Source organism: Camelus ferus, chromosome 6 (genome assembly GCF_009834535.1).
Source record: "Camelus ferus isolate YT-003-E chromosome 6, BCGSAC_Cfer_1.0, whole genome shotgun sequence".
In the NCBI taxonomy this organism is placed as follows: Eukaryota; Metazoa; Chordata; class Mammalia; order Artiodactyla; family Camelidae; genus Camelus; species Camelus ferus.
Window position 1 is genome coordinate 21,455,669 of NC_045701.1, and position 22,637 is coordinate 21,478,305.

The window sequence follows — 22,637 nt, forward strand, 5'->3', positions numbered from 1 at the left end:
AAACAATAGCTACAAAATATACTTGTTCTGATTTTCAAAAAGTTGTGTAATATAAAAATAATAATTAGATGATAGGGACAAAATCCCAGAACATGCCAAGAAAAAAAGGAGCAGGAAAGGGAGGACAGTATAAATGTGTCAAGTTTTTAATATTATGGGGGTGATGGGAGACTTCAGATATTAATTTCTAAACCAATAAGTTGTGATATATGAGTTTGTAATATTTAAAGATAACAAAAACAACTACTATTTGAAATAAAAATAGACTCTATTCATATTTTGAGAAACAGAGGAGGAAGGCACAATGAAAGTTTGGTGGGTTATGCTTTGAAAGGGACCATAAGAACTCCTTTAAATCACTAATGAAGAACTGCTTTTCTTCCAGACAAGAAGAACCTTCCACTAGCAGCCAAGAAATAAAATCTGATGACAGGCGACCCCAATGGAGACGAGAAGACCGAATTCCTTACCAGGACAGAGAGAGCTACAGTCAGCCACCATGGCATCATCGTGGACCTCCTCAGCGGGACTGGAAATGGGAGAAAGATGGCTTTAATAATACTAGGAAAAACAGCTTCCCACATCCTTTAAGGAATAGTGGTGGACCAAGAGGATTTTCCGGGTGGCATAAGGGTGTTGCAGGAGGCTCCTCAACTTGGTTTCACAACCATAGTAATTCTGGAGGTGGTTGGCATTCAAATAGTGGAATGGTAGATTGGAATCATAATGGTACAGGAAGGAATTCCAGTTGGCATTCTGAAGGAACAGGTGGCTTTTCCAGTTGGCATATGAACAGCAGTAACGGAAACTGGAAATCCAATGTACGTAGTACAAATATTTGGAATTACAGTGGCCCCGGAGACAAATTTCAACCAGGCAGAAACAGAAGTTCTAACTGTCAAATGGAAGACATGACTATGCTATGGAACAAGAAGACTAAGTCAAACAAGTACAATCAAGAGAGATACAATTGGCAGCGGCAAGAAAATGACAAAGTTGGTACAGTTGCCACATATAGAGGTCCTTCTGAAGGATTTACAAGTGATAAGTTTCCTTCAGAAGGCCTGCTTGACTTCAGTTTTGAGCAGCTGGAAAGCCAAACCACTAAACAAACAGACACCATAGCTTCCAAAATTGGTGGGAAGAATGGAAGTGTAGCGAGGGAGAAGCTTCGTCGCTGGACTCCTTATCCTTCCCAGAAGACTCCGGATTTACAATCAGGAATGAAAGAAGTCACCGGTAGCAAGTCAGAAAAAACAGATAAGCCTTTATTTAATTTTAGCTTGACAACCACAGGAAAACAAGAGCCCCAAATTGACGAAACAAATAATTCCCCCACATTGAAAACACAAAAAGAAACGCATACTGGATCTCTTAATCACAAAGCCATTCCTGACTGCACTGCTTCCTGTGAGGTGGTGAAAGAAGGCCCCATTACAGAAAAAGCTGAACAAGAGCATAACTTAAATAAGGTATCGTCATTAACCAACCCCCTCCTTCCAATTCCAATCACCAAATCAATTCCTCAAAAGCAAGAGTCAAAGAATCCCTCAAAAAACACCAAAACAAATTCTTATTTTCCTGGAGAATGCTCAAATCCCTTGAACAAACCCACTGTGGAAGATAATCATGGTTCTTCTTACATATCCAAATTGCGAAATTCATGTCCTCGTGTTTTAAAAGGGAATAAAAGTACTTTTGGACCTCAGAGGGAATCTGATGAAAATGTGAGTGATACTTTACAAAAAGCCAAAGAGGTGCTACAGTGTCGTGAGTCATTGCAAAATCCACTTAGCGCTCCTAAAAGGACCAGGAACTATGCAAAAGCAAGTAGGAATGTAGAAGAGTCTGAAAAAGGATCTTTGAAGATTGAATTCCAAGTACATGCGTTAGAAGATGAAAGTGATGGAGAGATATCTGACACAGAAAATCATGAAACAAAGATTAGAACTCTAGGTTCTGCAACTACAGAAGTTTTACCCTGCAGCACTCATGCTGCTGATGATAAAAAGGGGGATGACGAAAACCTGAAAACACCTAGAAAATCATCCACTTCCCCATGTAATTCAACAGTTCACCAGAAGGAATCTGAGTTACAGACAACATCTGTAGCCAGCCCACACTCTGGCTTACTGCTCGATTTGAAAACCCCTCTAGAAGATGCACAGGTTGATGACCCAGTTAAATCTCATGTATCTTATGAAACAGAAGGCTTTGAGAGTACTAGCTTGGATGCAGAGCTTCAAAAAAGCGATACAGGTCAGCCCTCAGGCCCTCTCCTGCCTGAACTCAGTAAGCTTGGCTTTCCTGCCTCGCTCCAGAGAGATCTAACCAGGCACATTAGCTTGAAGAGCAAAGCTGGAGCACACCTTCCTGAGCCAAACCTCAACAGTGCTCGCCGCATTCGCAATATCAGTGGTCACCGAAAGGGTGAGACAGAGAAGGAATCTGGGCTCAAGCCAACCCTTCGGCAGATTCTAAATGCATCTCGGAGAAACGTCAACTGGGAACAAGTCATTCAGCAAGTAACCAAGAAAAAGCAAGAGCTAGGCAAAGGCTTACCCAGGTGTGTGCCTCTTTTCAGTATCCACTTCTTTTTTTCTTTTAAACTTACTCTTTGACCTTGGTCAAGAGAATTCTACTTGTTAAATTTAATTAAATATTTGCAAAAAGTATGCGTTGTAGATGTCTGGTTTAAATATCTAAGGGTGACTGCTATTCTATACAAATGGAATAAAATGTTTCTTAGGGAATTTAGGTTAAAAAGAAGCAAACCTTCTGGGAAATGAGATGGGGACATAGAAAAAAACCATGGGAAATCCAGCGCTTTGGTGATAAGGGCCATAAAGTGACAGCATAAAAAAGTTTATCTATAAATCTATATCTAACTGTAGATCTTAATGAGTGATACAACTTTTAGGTATAATTGTTCTCATTACCTTTTACTTAGAATCTATGTTTGGTTATCCTTCTCTGTTTACTCTGGACATTGTATTCGTGATCACAAAATACTTTCTCTTAAGTACTTGTGTAATAGTTTGGCTATTCATCTCAATTTTAGGCATTAAACATTTTCTGAATGGTAAAGCAGCATTCAACATAGCTTTGCCACTTGAAAATCGTCCTGCTACTTACATAGCCCTCCAGGCTTACATTTCTAGCCTTGTTGACATAATGTATTTATTGTGTCATAACTTGTGAGTATTATTGAGATTATAAAGTTCTTAGCATGGTGTCTGCCACTTGTGAATGCTCAATAAAAATTTTAAAAATTTTTGTTTGTTTTTTTATTCATTTGCTGTTAAAAATTACATTGGTTTAGAGCTCCATATTCAGTAAAACCCTCAGTTTTTACTCCCTCTTTTTGTACATAGCTGTATATAAATATCTAATTAGAAATTTAAATAATAAAATTAGATATTTAAATACAGTTATTGAATTTATATACCCCTGTGGATTTTACCACCTCTGGAATATTGGGAGGGTTCTTGAGCTTGAATTGTATATATTTTTTTAATCAGATACATTGATTCAACTAATGTTTGAGTTCATAGTGTATGCATGACACTCCTACTATCCTGTTAGTGGTGGTACTTTTTACATTACAATACTTAGAATTGCTTTATGTTTGGAACTCTCACTGGACTGTGAGCTCCTTGAGGGCAAAACCATCTTATTTGTATTTGTAACCTCAGTGCTTAATAGAGTCTGGCACTTTGTAGTGTCCCCCTCTCCCAGCCATGTCTGATTTTTTTTTTTCTTTTTATTTCTTTCTTGAGGTTTGGCATAGAAATGGTGCCTCTAGTTCAAAATGAACAAGAGGTCTTGGATTTGGATGGAGAGCCTGATCTGTCTAATCTAGAAGGATTCCAGTGGGAAGGTGTTTCCATTTCTTCATCACCTGGCTTGGCAAGGAAGCGAAGCCTTTCAGAGAGCAGTGTGATCGTGGACAGGGCTCCTTCTGTGTATACCTTCTTCAGTGAGGAAGGTACAGGCAAAGAAAATGAGCCACAGCAGATTTTTTCACCTAATAACTCGTTGAGATCTGCGCAGAGTCAGAAAACAACCATGGGTCTTAAGCAGGAAGTGACACCTCTGGCTGCCTCCCTGAGAACAGGTGAAAGGGCTGAAAATGTTGCTACTCGAAGACGACATAGTGTGCAATTATCATCTGATCGTGCAACACCTTTGATACATTTGGCAAAAGACCTGCATAGCCAAGAGAGCTCTACACCACCTCCAGAGAATCACAATGCCCAGGAGAGTAACGGAGAAGGAAATTCTTTATCATCAAATGTATCCCCAGCCCTTGGAATCTCCAGTTTGGCAGATGCAGCCACAGACAGTAGCTATACCTCTGGTGCTGAACAGAATGACAGTCAGATTAGAAAGAAACGAAGAGCCACTGGAGTGAGTATGATTGCTGTGCTTTTTGTAGAACATTTCACGCGGTGACTTGGCTGTAATAAGAAAGACTTAACTGTTTTAATTATTCTTGGGTATCTGGGGTTGCCATTCTCCCTACTCTGGAGTAGATAGAATTCTGAGGCTCTTACTCTTAACTTTCATATTGTTATCCTGCTGGTTTCTTTCACTGAGTAACTCTACTAAGTTAGATGTAATTGAATATGAATGTACAGTACTAGGAAAATATGAAGTCATCTCTAAAACTAGTCTCTAAGCCAGTGATTTCTTTGTATCACCTGACCAAGCAATGAACCACATCTTCAGCTGTAACTTTATCTGCTTTCATGATGCATTCTGTACTGCTGCTGAAGAAAGCTGCTCTAGTGTTGCATTTTGGGTCATGTATGCTTGTCAGACTCAAGACTACTAGACTTAGCACTAAGGTAGTTTTAATATTATGAGACTGCATCTATATGAACATAGTCTTAGGAATATTTTTAGCCTCTGTTACTCTATCTTTTATACTTCAGTTACCCAGCCTGGTCCTTTTAGAATTCATTCTTTCACTGATGCCACTTCTCTTTTGGCACCTCTTGTTACGAATATTGCTTAAAACCCTTTCAGGAAAAGGAGTTGCTGTTGGTGATATAGTCTGAAATCTGGCACTGTGAGAAAATGGCCTGTTTCCTTTAACACTGAGACAATATAATAACAAAGTCGTTAAAAGCATGGATTGTAGGTCTGGGTTCAAATTCCAATTGTACCCTTTTGAACTCGATTCTGTAGTAGATACTAGATGAGAGGTTGTCCTATGACAAGCTAATATCTTGAGGCTTGTCTCATAGACTGTTGAGCTTCTTGTTGTAAAGATTTTATTGCTAAAATCTAAAGTAGGAACTATGAAGTCAGATATATGTATTACTAACCTTTACCAAAGTGAAATGCATTGCCTAACCCCTGTGGACTTTACCACCTCTGGAATGTTGAGAGGGTTCTTGATCTTGAATTGTATATATTTTTTTAATCAGGTACATTCATTCTACTAATATTTGAGTTCATACCATGTGCATGACACTCCTACTATCCTGTTAGAGGTGGTAGCAATAATGAAAAATAATGTATGAGTAAGAATTAATTCTTTTTTCCCTCCTGGATAATGACCTTTAACATATTTAATATTATTCAGTTTTCTTTCTCTCCTTAGGATGGATCTTCACCTGAACTCCCAAGTCTCGAAAGAAAAAATAAAAGAAGGAAAATTAAAGGAAAGAAAGGTATAGTATAGAATATTCTGTAGGAAAGAAACTGTTCTTACAGCAATTCAGCCTTTTTACAACTCAACACAAAGTGTACCTTATCAAACATGGATCGCCCATTTATTTATTTGCTTTTTTGTTGTCTTCCTTAAGGACATAGAAAAAGTTTGATTTCCTAATATATCCATTTGCAGCTATAGAAGAAATATATGATGCCACTTGTACCTGTAAACTAAAGTTAATGTATATCTTGGACAAATTGAGTTCAGTATAAAGCCAGAAAGAAAGTCTCACTGGGCTTTTTCAGTGGAATGAAGAGGAATAGGGCATTTAGTAAAAATTTTGTCCCTCTTGGTCATTTATAGCCATTTCTCCCACTTTCCGTTTTTGAGGCATCTTGGTTGCTTTTCTCATGTGAATTAAGGAGAGAAGTTATTAGTGTGGCTTCCTGACTAATATACTTTTATGACTCTTGCTCTCCACTGACTCTAACCCGTTCCACTGTTAGGGCTAGTGTAGGAAGTGATTGGATGAACCTTGGGTGATCAGATGAACCTTGGGTGGTTGGATGTGATGGGTAAGGTAGGAGTCAGGGATGACCCTAGTTTCTGTCTGGGGCAGTTGTGTGGATGATGGTATTATTTGCAGGGCTAGAAAATTTCATGAGAGTTGCAGATTGAGGGTAGAGGAAGATGGCAAGTTCCCTTTTGGATCCCTTGCATTAAAGGACTTTAGAGATACCTAGGTAGAGATACCAGGTTGGTAGTTGGATATATGGGTCTGGAGTTTAGGGGAGAGGTCTTGGCATATTGGATGGGAAAGAGACAAACACAAAAGTGACAAATACATACACATAGTAGAAAATTTTTGCGAGGCAGCTTAAATGTACTATTTCAAAGCTATATTTTCTTTAAGGTGCCTCCTCTAATAGAGGTAACTATTTTAAATTAACAGATTAGAAAAATACGGATCGGGAGGAAAGTGCAAGCAGTTCAGGTCTGACACCTAATCTAAGCAAAAGCCTTGGGTAAAGAGTGTAGTAGATAAAGGAAGATGGAAAATGAAACCTGCAACAGCTGATTTGCCTGGGGCAGAGATTACACTTGAAAGTGTCCTGGTGGAAGGTGGGATTTGGTAATATGGTACCATGTGGTGGTACACTTACCTAGGAGACACCTCCATCATACCAGCTCTTACTTTCCGTTTCTGACACTAACAACATCAGGCTTGACTACATGGTTTGTGAAATTTGATGAGTCCCTCTAGTGACCTACTGGGGAGAATATAAAGGTTTATCCTAGATAATCGATGTAGTTGCATCTTCTGAGAAGCTGTATTATTAAAGAGAAGTCTCCAGTACTGAACTTAATGGTTTCTTTTGACAGAACGTTCTCAAGTTGACCAGCTGCTGAATATTTCTTTAAGGGAGGAAGAACTAAGCAAATCATTGCAGTGCATGGATAACAATCTTCTGCAAGCCCGTGCAGCACTTCAGACAGCTTATGTTGAAGTTCAGAGGCTACTTATGCTCAAGCAGCAGGTAACAGCAGATGGGACGTTTAATGAAAATGGATCATCTTGAAGTTGGACTTCAGAATGCTTAACAAAATACTTTATTTTTAGATAACTATGGAGATGAGTGCACTGAGGACCCATAGAATACAGATTCTACAGGGATTACAAGGTATTCAGAGAATCTGATGGATTGGGCCCTCTGTAGCTTGTTGCTTTTTTGCTCACTATAGAGGGGGATTAAAGTAGTCATGAAAAAGGTCATTTGATTTCTTTCATGTCTCCTTGGTTTCATCCTTCTATAGGAAGGCCTGTGAGACTGTATATCCCCAAAATGCTTAGCAATGGAGACAGTATGTTAACAGAAAGAGACTTAGATTAGGGATCCCAAAATGTGTATTCAAATATTGAGTCCTGCATTATGACTTTGAATAAGTCACTAAAATCTGAAAAGTTGGAATATTAATGCCTGTTCTGTCTGTATCCTGGGTGGTTGTATAGCTTATGTAACTATATTTTGAAGAATTTTGAGGGACTTTAAAATTCTCTTGTAATCTTTAAAAATACAAATTGGCTCAGAAGTGAGTGACTTTTCAGGTAATATTTTTGCATTTGTGTGTGTGTTTCCATTCTAGAAACATACGAACCTTCTCAGCGCCCAGACCAGGTTCCATGTAGCCTTACACGAGAACAAAGGAGTGTTAGATCTCAATCATCTGCTGATGCCACACTGCTGCCTACTCCCTTTTTCCCAGTTTTCCTGGAACCTCCATCTTCCCATATGTCTCCATCATCCACTGGAACCCCTCTCCAAGTACTCACATCTATTTTCCAAACCCCTGGCAGCGTTCCTGCTCCAGACTCATCAGTTCAGATTAAACAGGAACCCATGTCTCCTGAACAGGATGAGGATGTGGATGCTGTGTCACAAGGCTCTGCTTGCATTTTGTCCAAGGAATTACTGCAAGCTAATAGTATGTAAATTTCCTCTGGGTTAAGGGCAGCTCTGTAGTGGGTCTGGGGCAATTTTATATCAGTGCTGTAACATCATACTTGTCCATTAAAACTAAAGTTACTACAGTTTTTCTTGAAGTTTCCTTATTCAGGAGGATTATTTAAATATCATTAACTTTTTCCTTATTTTCTTTAATGTAGGATTACTGAATTGACTTTGGATTCACACCTAACAGGTTCCATTTTTTAGGATTGGTGAAGAATTATTTGGTTTTTGTGAGATAAGTGGCATTGAAGTTGTTCAGTCAATTTTTTTAGATATGATGCAGCCTCTGAATTTCTCTGTACCTACCTGTCTTTATCATTTCAACTACAAACCAGGATTAATATAGACCTGAGGGGCAGGTGGCCATGATGAAAGGCAGAGGACTCTGGGGCTTGGAATCACCTAATAGGAACTTGGGTGATTTTGGGAAATAGCCAGGGTTTTTACTCTTAAGTGAAGTTTGTATTGTGAGAATGGTGCTATATTGAAAATTAAGTAAAAAGCAAATAAATTGACATTGTGCAATTTTTTTTTTTAGAGCAAAAACAAAGTCTTAAGAATTACCCTAGATTTTGCTACCTGTTGCAACACTAATCATTGATACCTATATCAAATGCGTATTATCTCTCATGTTGAATTTTATTACTTTTATGTGGATAGAATTTAGTATTTTTTTAAAAACTAGTAGTATTTTTCCCCCAAAATAGCTTTTATTAGATTTTCTTTTGATTGCAAAAGTAATTCATGTTCATTGTAAAATATTGGGAAACTATAAAAATGTAGATTCACTATTTTGTTACATATTTCAGTCTTAAATTATAAATGTGTTTACATGGAGCCTTTATACAAAGGATGACTTGTATTCTGTTATAACTTGACTTTTTCCCACTTACTTAATCATGATCATTTTCCTGTGATATAAAAATAATTCATCTAAAATGTTGTTTCACTAGTTTCATGATATTTCAGAAGTCGCACAATACTCTGGATATGTAAATAATTTATATGATCTCCTTTGAATATTTAGGTTTTTTCCCCTTTTTTTGTATTCTGCACTACATTATATATGTCTTTGACTATGTCTGTAATTATTTCATCAGTTTAAATTCCTAGACATGAAATAACTAACTCAAAGAAAATAGACACTTTTAAGTCAGCTGACTTTTAAACTACTAGTATGTAGCTAAATTGGATGATATATAAGTAAAGTGCATAGTAAAAAACTTCTAAAAAATAAAGGGGAAAGCACGTCAGCTAAATAGGTATTTGAGAGTCTACTAAGAGTAAAACACGTTATTTAATATGTGGCCCTTTCAAACTAGAAAGAAAAAAGATCAATAGAAACAATCCCTGCCCATAAAAGGAGCTTTTTTAGAGTACAAGACATGCATGTTATTTGTGAGAATAATGCAAGACAAAGTGTGTAAGTATTATCATAGAAATTTGTGTAGGTTATGGGAAACTGAGGGGTGAGATAACAGCTTTAGCAGTCGTGGTTTAGTTAACATGTTATCCAAATGTCATTGTTTGGTAGAAGTTCAGTGATAATTGCAGCTTATGACTATAAATGGCAGAAACACAAAAAAATGTGGTAATTTTTTTTCTTTCTCAATTCAGGAGAGATCAGTGACAGTTGTCCAGTTTATCCAGTCATCACTGCAGCATTGTCCATATCAGAGCTAACAGAAAGGTTCCATGAGCCTAGCCAAGAACTTAAACTTTCCATGGAGCAAGAAAATACCAGAAATGGAGGGGACACCCCCCCTTCCCAGTCAGCTGGTCCCCCTAGCATGAACAGGGAAAGTGAAGAGCCGTCCAGAGGCAACAGCGGGTCTGAAGCCTGTGCTAGTTCTTTTCCAAGATTGTCCTTTGCTTCAGAAACCCCTTTAGAGAAAGAGCCCCACTCTGCAAATGACCAGCCAGAACAACAGGCTGAGTCCACTCTGACATCAGCTGAAACTAGGGGGAACAAGAAAAAGAAGAAACTTAGGAAGAAGAAAACTCTACGGGCTGCCCATGTTCCTGAGAACAGCGACACTGAACAGGATGTATTTACTGCTAAACCTGTAAGGAAAGTAAAAACTGGGAAGTCTCTTAAAGGCGCAAAAGTGACAACCTCTACCTGGGAAGATAGCAGAACTGGCCCAGAACAAGAGAGTGTCAGAGATGAGCCCGAGAGTGACTCGTCTCTAGAAGTCCTAGAAATTCCTAATCCTCAGTTAGACGTGGTAGCCATTGATTCTTCTGAATCTGGAGAAGAGAAACCAGACAGCCCATCTAAAAAGGACGTTTGGAACTCCACAGAGCAAAACTCGTTAGAAGCTTCTCGCTCTGGTTGTGATGAAGTAAGCTCTACCAGTGAGATTGGCACTCGCTATAAAGATGGCATCCCTGTAAGGTAAGGATATTTTATTGTTCCAGTCAGAAAAGTTTTCACCATTCTTTTCTTAGAAAATATAACTTTGTTAGGAATCAAAATTTTTTGAAGAATCACATTTATAGAAAATCGGTAGGGAGTATGGATGTGGAAGACTCAAACCTTACAACAGAGATTTTCTGCTTTCTCATTTGTGTTGTAAATATCTACTATACTTTTATTTCCTTTCATATAGAAATTTCAGATGGAAAAACTGATCTCTTTATTTTGCCCGTTGTTTAGAACAATCCTTTGAGTCAGGAAAGTAAGTTTTACTACCTATCCTATTCACACAGATGCTAAGAAGACTTTTGCTATTATTTTGTAGTGTGGCAGAAACTCAGACTGTGATCTCCTCCATAAAAGGATCAAAGAACTCTTCAGGTATTTGATTATTCAGTTGTATTTAAGTGAATTACAAAAAGGCTTGCAGGGTTTAAATCTACTTAGATATGCTTACAGGGGTTGGGGACTGGTCTTCCCACCAAGGGGATTGCTTTGACCAGCAAATCCTCAAATCTTGAATTTCAGTTTCTTACTCCTGTCTCTCTTACCTGGCTCTCTTATTTGTTCAACTATTAGTTTGGTTAGCCTTCTGAATCTTTGGTTCCCGCATCTGTGGATTCAGTAGATTGTGTAATACGCATTTACTGAAAAAAATTTGTGTGTAAGTGGACCTGCACAGTTCAAACTGTGTTGTTCAAGGTCAGCTGTAAATGGGAGGATGTGTGTAGGTTATATGCAAATACTATACCATTTTATATAAGAGACCTGAGCATCCCTGGATTTTTATATATATGGGAGGTTCTGGAACAAATCTCCCCTTAGAAACCAGGAGACAACTCTATTAAGGTTTTGTTGGCTCTGGGGATTTCTGCTTTGAAAAGGAGCTGCTTAAAGAATAATGCCTTCCTCAACAAAATAACTGGCAGCAGAGGAGACTGAATGTGGAGAGATATTTGGAGCCTTACAGGTATCACTCAAAAATTCATTGTATAAGTTTATATCTTTTTCCTAAGTGAAAGGTCTTCCCTGCTTTCTCTTATTATGAAATCTTCAGAATGGAGATCACTAATGAAAAATGTGATGTTTTGCTGAGGGAATGAAGCTTTAAGGAGAATCCAGGGACCACTTTATTGTAGTGGTTTTAATTTTGGAGTATCTTTTCAGAAACAAGCAGACATGTTTCTGAAGCATATTCTTATTTTCTAGAAATATCTTCAGAGCCAGGAGATGATGATGAGCCCACAGAAGGGAGCTTTGAGGGGCACCAAGCTGCAGTGAATGCAATTCAAATATTTGGGAACTTACTCTATACTTGCTCAGCAGATAAAACTGTCCGAGCTTATAATCTGGTGGTAAGTTAATATATCAGTCTGAATGTTTTTGGTTGTTTGCAGGCTTTAGAAACTCTAGCTTGTACTGCCTTAAACAATTGAAGTTTATTTGCTGCCCACAGATGGAATGGGCTTTAAACTAACTTTAGATACAATTGATCTGATGGCTCACTAGGGTCAATGGGGACTTAATTTCTGTCTCTCCACTCTGCCTTCTCTGGTATCCTTCTTCCTAAAGCTAATTCTCCTCCTGTTCACAGATAGATGTCAGAGGCCACCAGAGTTTCTTTTCCCTCCCACCACCAAAAAAGAGCCCTGTGCTTTCCTCCCTGAATAATCACTTGGCAAAAGGAGATGAGGTTATAACAATACGTTTGGGCTGGTCAGGCCCCAGCCTTTGAGTTGGCGATTAGGTCAATACCGTAGCTGCTACATAATAGAGAAGGGATAGAATGCATATTGGGGAAGTATTAGAGGAGTTGTTTTCCCTGAGGGTCAATTAATTGTCCCAAGTTATTAAGAGAAGCAACAGTTTTCCACTGTTCCACACTTAGTATAATCTGATGCTCATTATTCTCAGCTGCCATAGAATGGACTTGTGAGTTTTTAATTTAGTATATGTCATACCAATTCTGTTTATAAACAATGATTTTAATGAAGAAACTTCAGGAACACTATGTTGTCTGAACAAACACCGTGAAAGTATTTGAAATTGATGAAAGTCCTTGGAAATCAAAAGATTAGATGATCGAATATATGTGTATATATGCATGACTGGGACATTGTGCTGTACACCAGAAATTGACACATTATAACTGGCTGTACTTCAGTTAAATAAATGAAGATTAGATGATGAACCAAGAAAATGTGTTTGCTGTGAGCAAGGGGTATATAGATTCCTTTAGCTTAATGATGTGAGGGGCAACAGGGATGACTGAAGGAGAAAACAATGATTCCAGGAGGTATGAGTGTAAGATTTGGGAATTGGCTCTAACTTTAAATTGCAAGATATGTGCATTCTAAATAGATACCAGTATGGGCATAGTTAACAGGATGTTCCCTTATGAAACCACAACTGGACCACTAGGACCTGTGGGGGCACTTGACATGTCTTTGAATATTTGTGGAGCATTGTCACAAGCTACTGATCAAATGTAGGAACTTATCTGGGTAATTAGCTGTAATTTGGATTTGCTAGATCTTTGGTCCACATGTTGGAGATCCTTGCCCTAGACGTTAGTTAAAATTCTTGCCTGTCTTAACAGCAAATTGCCATAAGTATTTTTTGGTATGACTCAGTTAACGTAAAGTTGCAGGTACCTCAGTACGTGTAACTGTTTGCTGGGCATTCAGTGAACAGGAATTTACTGAACACCTTTTGATCTTAGGCACTGAGGATCCAACGATGAACTGTATGTTTTTGCATCCTTTTTTTTTTTGAAGAAATGTGTTATCTAATTTGTCTACATCCACAAGTCATGATTTGATCTCTGCTTGACTTTAGAGTCGTAAGTGCATTGGTGTCTTTGAGGGCCACACCTCCAAAGTGAACTGCCTCCTGGTCACTCAGACCTCTGGAAAGAATGCTGCCCTTTACACTGGTTCCAGTGATCACACCATTCGCTGCTATAATGTTAGGGTAAGTGGGTCCAGAGAAATGAGAAGTGAGACTATTGAACTGCTTTGGCTGTATTTACTGTGTAGAGTGGAGGCTGAAACAGATGCTTCATTCTGCTCACTTTCTTGCTTGTGCACCTATTTTAGTACACTTGTATAACCCTTGGTAGAAACGAGGCTTCGATCTAAACCATATTTTCTGTCTCTCTCCACCAATATCTTTTCATTTACTACTTAGTTATGTACTTCCCTTGATCCTTCCAACAAATACTACTCTTTTTATTTTCACATCATTTGCCAAAATTAATCCTAGACAGAAAAAGAGTTAAATGTTTAAATTTTTTAAACCAGAAGACTTAAAATTAGGTATCTCCTCTGAGAAAGAATTTTCTAACCCTAAATGCATTGAAAGAAATGAGAGGAAATAATTTGTGTTAAAAAATATATACATATATTCTTTTTTTTTTTTAACACAAATGTTCATAGCAGCTTTATTTGTAATAACCAAAAACTGGAAACAACCCAAACATCAATCAACTGGTGAAAAGATAAACAAATGATTTTATATCCATACAATGAACTACTTCATAGCAATAAAAAGGAATAAACTCTTTTTTTTTTTAACATTTTTAATTGAGTTATAGTCATTTTACAATGTTGTATCAAATTCCACGGTATAGCACAATTTTTCAGTTATACATGAACATACATATATTCATTGTCACATTTTTTCCCCACTGTGAGCTACCACAAGATCTTGTATATATTTCCCTGTGCTATACAGTATAATCTTGTTTATCTATTCTGCATATGCCTGTCAGTATCTACAAATTTTGAAATCCCAGTCTGTCCCTTCCCACCCCCCACCCCCTTGGAAACCACAAATTTGTATTCTATGTCTGTGAGTCTGTTTCTGTTTTGTATTTACGTTCATTTTAAAAAATTTTTTAGATTCCACGTATGAGCAATCTCATATGGTATTTTTCTTTCTCTTTCTGGCTTACTTCACTTAAAATGACATTCTCCAGGAACATCCATGTTCCTGCAAATGATGTTATGTTGTCGTTTTTTTATGGCTGAATAGTATTCCATTGTATAAATATACCACATCTTCTTTATCCAGTCATCTTTTGATAGATATTTAGGCTGCTTCCATGTCTTGGCTATTGTAAATAGTGCTTCTATAAACATTGGGGTGCAGGTGTCTTTTTGAAGTAGGGTTCCTTCTGGATATATGCCCAGGAGCGGGATTCCTGGGTCATATGGTAAGTCTATTCCTAGTCTTTGGAGGAATCTCCATACTGTTTTCCACAGTGGCTGCACCAAACTGCATTCCCACCAGCAGTGTAGGAGGGTTCCCTTTTCTCCACAGCCTCTCCAGCATTTGTCATTTGTGGACTTTTGAATGATGGCCAGAATGGTGTGAGGTGATACCTCATCATAGTTTTGATCTGCATTTCTCTGATAATTAGTGATATTGAGCATTTTTTCATGTGCCTGTTGATCATTTGTATTTCTTCCTTGGAGAATTGCTTGTTTAGGTCTTTTGCCCATTTTTGGATTGGGTTGTTTGTTTTTTTGTTAAGTTGTATGAGCTGCTTATGTATTCTGGAGATCAAGCCTTTGTTGGTTTCATCGTTTGCAAAAATTTTCTCCCATTCCATAGGTTGTCGTTTTGTTTTACATTATGGTTTCCTTTGCTGTGCAGAAGCTTGTAAGTTTCATTAGGTCCCATTTGTTTATCCTTGCATTTATTTCTTACATTCTTAACTTTTTAAAAAGGCTTAATTATTTGAAGCAAAATTTATAATACTAAACCATTAGGTTTTTAACATATGTAGGTGGAATATGTGTGGTTAGAGGAACACAAAGGAAAGGGAAAGGATAGAATAGTGCTGGTACAAGCTTGTATTTTATTGAGAATAAGTCAGTATTAACTTGAACTAGATAGTTATAATTTAAAGAGTAATCTCTAGAGTGCTGGTTCACAACTTTCATGTGCATCAGATGGACCTGGAGAGCTTCCTGAAACACGTATTACTGGAACTCACTCCTAGAGTTTCAGGAGGCTTGGGATAGAGCCCAAGAGTTTACATTTCTAACATGTGATATGATGCTGCTGGTCTAGGGCCCTCTGAAAACAGCTGCCCTAGAGCAGCCACTGAAAGAGTAATGCAAAGAAAGGGAGCTTAAAAATTCAATAGAGGATAGCTCACAGTGAAAAAAAATGTGACAATGGATATATGTATGTTCATGTATAACTGAAAAATTGTGCTCTACACTGGAATTTGACACAACATTGTAAAATGACTATAACTCAATAAAAAAAGTTAAAAAAATTCAGTAGAGGAATATAAATGTCATACAAAAAACATGTGTTTAATAGGAAACAAGGCATAAATGGTGGAACAGAGAAATAAAAATGAGACAAATAGAAAGCAAATTGGAGACCTAAATCTAACCATATTTACTGATTATATTCAATGTGAATTACAGTCAAATCAAAAGACAGATTGACTAGATAAAGAACAAATATCAAAATCTATGCTGTCTACAAGAGACAGCCTTTGAATTCAAAGACACAAGTAGGTTGAAATAAAAGAATAGTAAAAGATGTACTATGCAAATAGTAACAAAAAAGAGCTGGAATGGTTATTGTACTATCAGGCAAATAGACTTTTTTTCCTCCCCCTAATTCCTTCTCTCCTGCTCTATCTTTCTCTCTCTCCTTCCTTCCTTTCTCTGTTTCTTCAGGTCTTATTTAATTTTTTTTTTTTAATGGAGGTACTGAGGATTGAACCTAGGACCCTGTACATGCTAAGCATGCACTCTACCACTTGAGCTATACCCTCTCCTCTGGGTAAATAGACTTTAAGACAAGGAATACTACTGAGACAAGGCAGCATTCCATAATGATGAAAGGGGCAATACAGCAGGTATATAGAACAATTATAAATATATATATACCCAGTAGCAGCTCCAAAACACATGAAGAAATACTGATAGAACTACAAGGAGAAATAAACAAATTCACAATTATGGTTGAAGGCTTTAACACCTCTCTCTCTATAATTGTTAGATTACTAAATAGAAAATCATTAAGGATATAGAAGAACTGGACAATACCATCAGCAGGCAAGATCTAATTAACATCTGTAGACTCCTCCATCCAAAACAGCAGCATACATATACTCTTCAAGTGCACATGAAACATTCACCCGGATAGACCACATACTAGGTCATTAAATAAGTCTTGATCTTACTGTGAATCTTAATTAAAAGGATTGAAATCATTTAGGGTATGGTCTCCAGCCACGATGGAATTAGACATCAATAACAGAAATTTGGGAAATCCCCAAATATGGGGAGATGAAGTAGCAAACTTAAGTTACCCGTGATTCAAAGGAGAAGTCACAGGGAAATTAGAAAGTATCTTGAACTAAATGAAAGTAAGCATACAGCTGTTAGTAGGATGCAGCTAATGCATTGCTGAGGGGGAAGTTTGTAGTTTTAAATGTTTATAGTATTTTTTAAAGAAAGATTTAAAAGCAGTTATCTAATTTTCTAAGAAAAAGAAGAAAAAGTTAAACTCCAAATAACTAAATATATAAAGGAAATAATAACAGTATGGAAACCGATAATATATAAAACTGACATACAGTAAGGAAAAAGCAATGAGACCAGAAGCTAGTTTTTTGAAAAGATAAGTAAAATAAACTTACAGCTAAATTGGTCAAAACAGAGAAAAGCCACAAATTTCCAGTATCCAAAATGAAAGAAGGAACCTCAACAACATTACTCATTTTAGTAAAAGAAACAATATATCCATCAACTAACTGATAAATGGATAAATGTGGTATATAAAAAGTAGAATAATATTAGCAACAAAAAGAAACTATTGATACATGTAGCAACATGGATGGGCCTCAGAAACATCATGATAGGTGATAGAAAGACAGATGTAAAAGACTACATACTAAATGTTCCCTTAAAATGGAATTCTAGAAAAGGCAGAACTGTCCCGGTTGCCTGGTATGATAGTGAGGATTGACTGAAGGAGGGTATGAGGTAACTTTTTGGAGTGGTGGAAACATTCTTAAAGTTGATTGTGGTGATGGTTGCATGGCTGTGTACTTTACTAAACTTACTGAAATGTATATTTAACAGGGTGAATTTTATTATATGGAAATAATACTTAAATCTGTTGAAAATTGTAAACAAATTTTGGCAAAAAATTATCATAAGTAAAAAGAAGGAAAAACAGTTGTAACATAGGATAGGATAAACATAGGGTTAATATATGTTGTGAGGAGCTTACACCTTTGAGAAGAGAAATACTAGAATCCGTATATATACATTGGAAAAGGAAATTCCTTAAAAAGAGAATGTACAAATAACTATTTGAAAATAATACAGTTTTGCCAGTAAATGGAAGTTAAAAGCTTAGGCCTGTTTTGACTTATAAAACTTGTAAAAGATTTTTCAGTATTTTTAAGAGTTCTAATACGGAGTAATAGTTGGCATAGTAAATTCTTAACTAGTTTTTGAAATTAAAGTGTAACTTTATACAGTAAAGTACACGAATTTCAAGTACACAGCTTGATGAATTTTTACATAGGTACACATTTGTTTAACCCCCACCAAGATCAAAATATAGATCATTTCTATCCTCCTGAAGCTTCCCTCATACACCCCCCCAGTCACCACCTCCTGCCAGAGATAACTTCTATCTTTATAGATTATATTTCTATGTGTTTGAACTTCATATAAATAAACTATACTGCATGCATTCTTTCACATTAGCTTTAGCTCACTATAATGTCTGAAATTCTTCTTTATTGTTGCATGCACCAATAGTTCTTTTTTATTATTGTATTGTTTCCCCTATTGAATTATAAAATGATCTCATATGGATGGGTTAGCCAGAGGCAACATTTGAGCATGTTCAAGTGTTTTATTTTACATTTTCATATGCAGCATTTATATTTGTAATTTTATGGGCAGAAGGTAATTTGAAAGACTGACTCTTTAGATCTGAAAGAAGGCTGGGAGAAGAGATCAAAGGCTTTGATAGCCTGCAGCTTTTGTCATCTAACCCATAGCTTGTTCCATCCTGCCCACTTACAGCCGACTTGATTTTAACATCTTATCCAGACCTCTTTAAAAACCTACACTTGGGTCTTTGGTCATTATCATTCAGCAGCATTCAATCTTAAGCACTTACCATGTTACTGGTCCTGTTCTAGGTTCTAGGTCATTAGATTTGCTGGTATAATCCAGTTCTGGAAATACATGGAAATCGTTTCTTGAAGGTCAGATGGAACAGTGTTTCTTTAACCTGGCTATGCATCAGAATTTCTAAGGAAATTTTTAAAAATATGTATTCCAGAGTCTACTAAATTAGAGTCTCAGGGATTGGGGGTGAAGCTTGGGGTTCTATATATTTTAAAAGCTCCTTGGGTAATTATGGACCAGCTAACCTGGCACTGATTTGAAGGAAGTATTTGGGAGCTGTTGAAATAGAGAATCAGTTGCAGGAAAGCACCTATTTGATTAATGCAGTTATCATAAATACAACTATAATCTTCATTTTTCCTTTTGGACATCAAGTGAAGGTTTAACTTTATCTTCGGCAGAGGCTAAAACCTGACTCATAGTGCCCTTTAAAGAATTTCTACATTCCAAATTAGAAACATAGGTAACATTATTAGAAATTACATTCATTTTCTGTATTATCTACAGCTTGAGAGTTTTTGGCCACATATTTCAAAGCAGAAAAAAAAGTCTAAGGTAATCTTCTACGAAGTGGAGGAAGCTGCATTTTCTTCCTTATAAAAGTCATTTCACACTCTGTTCTCAGAAGGATTATTTTCACATTTTATTTGCTTTCAACCTTGGCTGATTAGGTATTGTGTACTTTTATCAGACACGAGAATGTGTGGAGCAGTTACAGCTGGATGACCGGGTTCTCTGCCTCCACAGTAGATGGCGAATTCTCTATGCAGGACTGGCAAATGGCACTGTGGTCACCTTCAACATAAAGGTTAGTGGTTGGGGAGAGAAGGCTGAATTCCCATGCCACTTGAAAATAGTGTGAGAGTGTGTGGAAAGAAGTAGAAAGCAGACATTTTTCCTGGTTTTTTTTTTTTTTTTTTTTTTTTTTTTGGTGTGTGTGAGAAAGCAACAGAATTAGCCACTATTCAAAAACTTTTTTTTCTGTTGTAAGTGAAACAGGATGCTGGATTCTGTCTGCTGAGGCCCAAGTGTGCCAGGACCGAAATGTAACTCTACTAAACTAAACCAAGCCTGATGATTTGGGGCCAAATAATGAGTCATAGGTTAAACTAGTCTATTTCATTTTAAGAATGGCACCATGAAAAATGAGCTTAAATTCCTTTGAGTTTGACATTGATGTGGTTTGGAACTGATTTAGGGTTTCATGAAGGTAGCCTGTTCTGTAAACTGAACTAAGTCAAAGGTTTGCCTTCATGCCTGTGGGCCTCATTCTTTCCTAACCCCAAGACAAGTCCATTTGTTGAGCAAAACTTTACTGAGTACTATCATATGCTTAGGAAATGAATATGGACCAGTTCTTGATGGCCCTGTGTACTTTGCTAATGTAGTTGGACTTCATCTTGTAGACTTTAAAGTATGAGAGATATGATCCAATTTGTGTCTTAGAAAAAGTCACTTTGAAGTTCAACAGATTGGAAAATACTGGTACTAATGGAGGCAAGGAGACCATTTAGGAGGCTTTGTAACGGAAGCTGACATGAAAGATTAGATTAAGGTGAAGAGAAGGGACTGGATAAAAGATGTCATCAGAGGTAGAAGTGATAGGTTTGGTTACTAAATAATTGTAGCACTCTACCCCCAAGGTCACTTGGTCATCTTTTAACAGGGTGTTAGAATGTTTTTTATGCCTGATTACAGTATCATTCATATGAGTACCTACTCCTTCCACCTGCTAGCTGGAACTAAGCATAAGGGATGCAATAAAACATGTCATGGTTTTTGCTTTTAAGAAGCATAAAATCAAGTTAGAAGAATCTAACACATATATAATCAAGTGTCATGTCCCCTTGATCTGAATAGATCACAGAAGGATAGTTAGAGAAGGTTTTTGCATTCTAGATACAAAGTGCTAACAGCCTAGATTAGATTTGTTTATGGCAATAGAAATAAAGAAGAAAGAATAGATTTAAAATATTTTAAAGGATAAAACTTGATAATTACCCAATTTTCATCTATTTTATGAGATTAATGTAATCAAAGGTAGATAGAAGTTAGGAACAAGACTTTTGGGGCAAGATGATGACAAGTTCAAAAGATCTTTATTTATTTATTTTTTTAAAACAGTCTTTAAATGGTTGAAAAGCCCCAGGTAAGATAGACCTTGAGCCAGAGATTTGAGAGTTTCTGCAAAGATGTGAATTTTGAAGGCTTGTTAGGGCTGGGCCTTATCTATTTTTGACCATACTCCCAGAATGTAGTGCTTCCTGGGACTCAACAGAAAGCCAGGCTGTTGACCTGGGCCTGTCCACCATCAGGTCCTGAACTCCATTGGTCTGTCTCCCCAGTATCTCAGGATGACTGAGTTTGATGCTCAGCTCTGTAGGCTCCCAGCTGCTGCTCTTTGCCTAGTTTCTGGGAATTTTATCCATACATGACCCTAAAGTACCTTTTTAGAGTTTTGGGTAAGTAGGAGACTTCATGAGCAAGATTGGTGCAGGGATGAGGGAAGCAAGTCTAAAATCTGAAGAAAAGGACTATTTGGGAATTCAGGATGTGACTGTGCCACTCTGATTGATATAAAGGCTTCTGTGTCTACTAAATGATGTTAGGAGAGAGGACGTAGAACCAGAAATCAGAAGAATGTCAGAATAACAGAAAGGTGGGGAATGAGAGAGTCTGTGATTAACTAAGTAAGTGGTTCTCAATAGAGAGTTTTTGAAACACCATGAAAAATAGAGTGCATGAATTTTGGATAACAACAACAAAAAACAAACAGTGAAAGAATTCTTGGGTCTGTGGCAAGGAAAAAAAATTGAATATGAAGAAAAGTTTGATCATACATTATCATTAACTTAAGGGAAATGAGAGAGGACATAAAAAGAGAACCAGATTCTAATTATGATCAGGATAGTGTAGGTTGAAGGTAGAAGTGAGTTTATAATGTAAGACTTTGTCCCCACTTGAAGAGAGGAGAAAGGAGTCATGAATGCAGGGAGAGTTGGAATGGGAGTGGCAGGGGTTGGGAAGTTAGAGATAGGGATTGGGTATGAGAACTTAGCACAGGTGTTAGAATTTAGAGTTTGTATCAAGGTAGTGATTTTGGTTGGTTGATGTTGAGTTTTTCCAGCTAAGTTGCTTTTACTTCATATAATAGTACCTTGTTTTTCAGAACAACAAACGACTTGAAATCTTTGAATGCCACGGCCCTCGGGCTGTCAGCTGTCTTGCCACAGCTCAGGAAGGTGCCCGAAAGCTGCTGGTTGTGGGGTCTTATGACTGTACCATTAGTGTACGTGATGCACGAAATGGACTGCTCCTTAGAACTCTGGAGGGCCACAGCAAAACCATTCTTTGCATGAAGGCAAGTATAACGCAAAAGGACAGGAGTTCGTTGTCTGGCACAAATAGAAGGGTTTAAATGAGATTTCCCATGTTGCCTAATGCCTTATTAGAACACAGTCATCTTGCAAGTGCAAGATTACAATCCTTTTCTAAATTTAGGCCTGGATCGTGACAGGACATACTATTTTTTGACATATTAATTGAGAAACAAGTAAAAGTATAAAAACAAAAAATAAAAAAAAGCATCTTACTGTAGAATGCAGATGTGCTCTAATGACCTTGTAGGCTACTTCATAATCATTCTGAAGAGGCAACAAACCCAGTAATACATTGTCAATTCATCAGAGTACTTAATGGTAAGACATAAGTTTCAGTTGAGAAAATTTGTCTGAGAAACTTATTTTATACCTAGTTCGTGCTCATTTCAGAATAGGATGGAAATTAGAATTCACCAGTGTGCATTAGAAGTTAAAGGAAACTCAGAAGCTTATACTAAATCTAACTCACTCAATTTC

The 22,637-nt window shown here is 37.1% G+C and overlaps 1 protein-coding gene across 3 annotated transcripts in view; it reads left to right on the forward strand.

Moving 5' to 3' along the window:
- Positions 1 to 22,637, forward strand: part of ZNF106 (zinc finger protein 106) — a 55,265-nt gene that overhangs the window by 24,240 nt on the left and 8,388 nt on the right. For 2 of the 3 annotated variants that reach the window (XM_032481417.1, XM_006178868.3), the window contains 11 exons: positions 3,780 to 4,410; positions 5,612 to 5,681; positions 7,049 to 7,203; positions 7,287 to 7,347; positions 7,811 to 8,149; positions 9,793 to 10,573; positions 10,920 to 10,975; positions 11,804 to 11,949; positions 13,433 to 13,567; positions 19,472 to 19,588; positions 21,950 to 22,141. In XM_032481417.1, coding sequence (XP_032337308.1) covers positions 3,780 to 4,410; positions 5,612 to 5,681; positions 7,049 to 7,203; positions 7,287 to 7,347; positions 7,811 to 8,149; positions 9,793 to 10,573; positions 10,920 to 10,975; positions 11,804 to 11,949; positions 13,433 to 13,567; positions 19,472 to 19,588; positions 21,950 to 22,141 — 2,683 coding nt within the window. Of the gene's footprint in view, positions 1 to 385; positions 2,567 to 3,779; positions 4,411 to 5,611; positions 5,682 to 7,048; positions 7,204 to 7,286; positions 7,348 to 7,810; positions 8,150 to 9,792; positions 10,574 to 10,919; positions 10,976 to 11,803; positions 11,950 to 13,432; positions 13,568 to 19,471; positions 19,589 to 21,949; positions 22,142 to 22,637 lie in introns of all 3 variants that reach the window. The other variant, XM_032481416.1, reaches the window with a different exon arrangement.